The 2,545-nt window shown below is 24.6% G+C and overlaps 1 protein-coding gene across 12 annotated transcripts in view; it reads right to left on the reverse strand.

Annotated features, from left to right (window-relative positions):
* Positions 1-892: 892 nt before the first annotated feature.
* LOC307128139 (uncharacterized protein) overlaps positions 893-2,545 on the reverse strand; it is a 106,876-nt gene continuing 105,223 nt past the window's right edge. For all 12 annotated transcript variants that reach the window (XM_079819765.1, XM_079819763.1, XM_079819770.1 and 9 more), the window contains one exon: positions 893-1,451. Coding sequence is in view for 1 of the 12 variants with exons in the window: in XM_079819768.1 (XP_079675894.1) it covers positions 1,446-1,451 (6 nt within the window). In the remaining 11 variants the exon portion in view is untranslated. The remainder of the gene's footprint in view (positions 1,452-2,545) is intronic.

A 2,545-nucleotide genomic window follows, 5' to 3' on the forward strand; every position in this document is an offset into this window, starting at 1 on the left:
GCTTTAAAACGCATGCAAATAATGAACTTTGGTGATTGTGAATAACTCTAGTGTTCTGTGAGTATAACTCCACCACTGACCTGTGATGTGAATGTATGTCGCGTTGTTCAGTATTGGGACGGAGGCAAATGATAGAATTTGTAGAAAAATACTTAATAAAATGCGGAACCGAAACCGCAATTCACAGGCGCGTATTGAACCGTGAATGCCGTACCGAACGGTTCAATATTATATTGAGAATTGTGGCATCCCTAGAGTATATATATATATATAATAGGGCTGTCAAAAGATGAATCGCGATTAATCACATCCAAAATAAAAGTTTGTGTTTACATAATATATGTGTGTGTACTCTGTTAATTATTATTTATATATAAATACACACACATTCATGTATATATTTAAGAAATTTTTGCATGTATATACATTTATATAATCTATAATATATATAAATATAAATATAAAAATAAAATGTTTTTCTTAAATAAATATACATGCTTGTTGTGTATTTATATATAAATAATAATTAACAGAGTACACACACATATATTATGTAAACACAAACTTTTATTTTGGATGCGATTAATCGCGATTAATCTTTTGACAGCCCTAATATATATATATAGTTATGAGCATTATCACATGAATTAATATTAATTTATATAAAAAAAAATGTAACAGATGTATGTGTATATATATAAAATGTAACATTATAACCATTGTAGAGATTAAATATAATTATATATATATGGTTTATGATAATGTTCGCTCCTCCAATTATGAGCATAATCACATTAATAACTGTGGTTTAGATGAACTCGATCACAAATAAACTCATGATTATTGTGATATTTCCACACTCAAATCCTCAAATCAACACAAACACAAAATCTGATCTCAACAATATTTTATTCCAAAATAAAAGCTCAAAGTGAATCACATCAATTGCATGTATTGTTCCGTTTCTGCTGGTTCGACCCCGTCCCGTTACACACCCGACAAACACTACGACCTCTCGGGGTCAGGGATAAGAAAAGGTCAAAGGTCAAGACCGAGTGTTTCAGTACCGCTGCGCTTTACGAGCTCACCAAAAGCCCTTCTGAGAGTGTGTGTGTGTGTGTGTGTGATGCAGAATCTATGAGAAACACACGTATGACTCCAGTAGAAACGTGTTATGTACAGGACTTTAAAAAAACTTTTCCTGCCCACAAATTAAAATGATTTTCTCAACAGAATTTGATGCTGTGTGTGTTTCTGCGTTCGTCCACACGGGGGCGCTGGACTATAAATAAACTCAGAGGACAGATGGATCAGATGTTATAAGGCAAAGAGTCCACCACCATCATCATCATCTTCTTCATCTTCTCGCTCTGATGATGTCATGATGAAGAGCGTGTCGTCTGAGGTCAGAGGTCGTGTGTTTGTTCTGTCGGCTGATGTTCGGTTTATTCCTAAACGACACAAACACAGTCAGTCAGACACAGATCCGTTTCCAAACCCTCCAAACATCTCATCCTCCTTCAGGCCTTTAGTCTCTTTATATTATTTCATATACATATAAGTGTAAATATATAGTGCTGTCGAATCGATTAATCGCGATAACATGTTTGTTTATGTATGTGTGTATATTATATATATACAATTATTATTATTATTATATTCAAATTGTTCGGCTTCTTAAAAAAACCAGCACCCACCAAAAATCCTGTGTATTATATAAAATAATACATAATATTAAACAATTTATTTATATAATATATCAATATTCACTATTTAAATAATATATGATTTTTACTATTACCAATGATATTATTTCAATTGTGAAATATTGTTATATTTTATAAATACATCATGATAAATACAGTGATGACAATTTAGGGTGAAAATATTTGCCATGAAAATAATGTTTAAATAATTAATAAATAAATGAAATTAATAATAAATAATTTAATTGTTTATTTATTTATTTATATATAAATATATATATAATTGTTTTTTATTTTTATTATATGTATATTATTTATTTTTATTATATATATTATTTATTATTATTTTATTCATATACATTTCATTTATTTATGTTATTTTATATTATTTATTTTTATTATATATATATAATTGTTATTTATTTCTTTTTATTATATATATATATATATATATATATATATATATATATTTTTTTTTTTAATTTATTTATTTACTATTTTATTATATTTATTTTTACTATATATATTTTTATTTATTATTTTATATTTATATTTATATATAATTGTTATTTATTTATTTTATTTTATTTATTTTTATTATATATATAATTGTTTTTTATTTTTTATTATATGTATATTATTTATTTATTATTATTTCATATTATTTATTTTTATTATATATATATTATTTATTATTTTATTCATATATATTTCATTTATTTATGTTATTTTATATTATTTATTTGTATTATATATATAATTGTTATTTATTTATTTTTAGTATATATATATATATATATATATATATATATATATATATATATATATATATATATATA

The sequence above is a fragment of the Gobio gobio genome (genome assembly GCF_949357685.1).
Source record: "Gobio gobio genome assembly, chromosome: 6".
NCBI lineage: Eukaryota > Metazoa > Chordata > Actinopteri > Cypriniformes > Gobionidae > Gobio > Gobio gobio.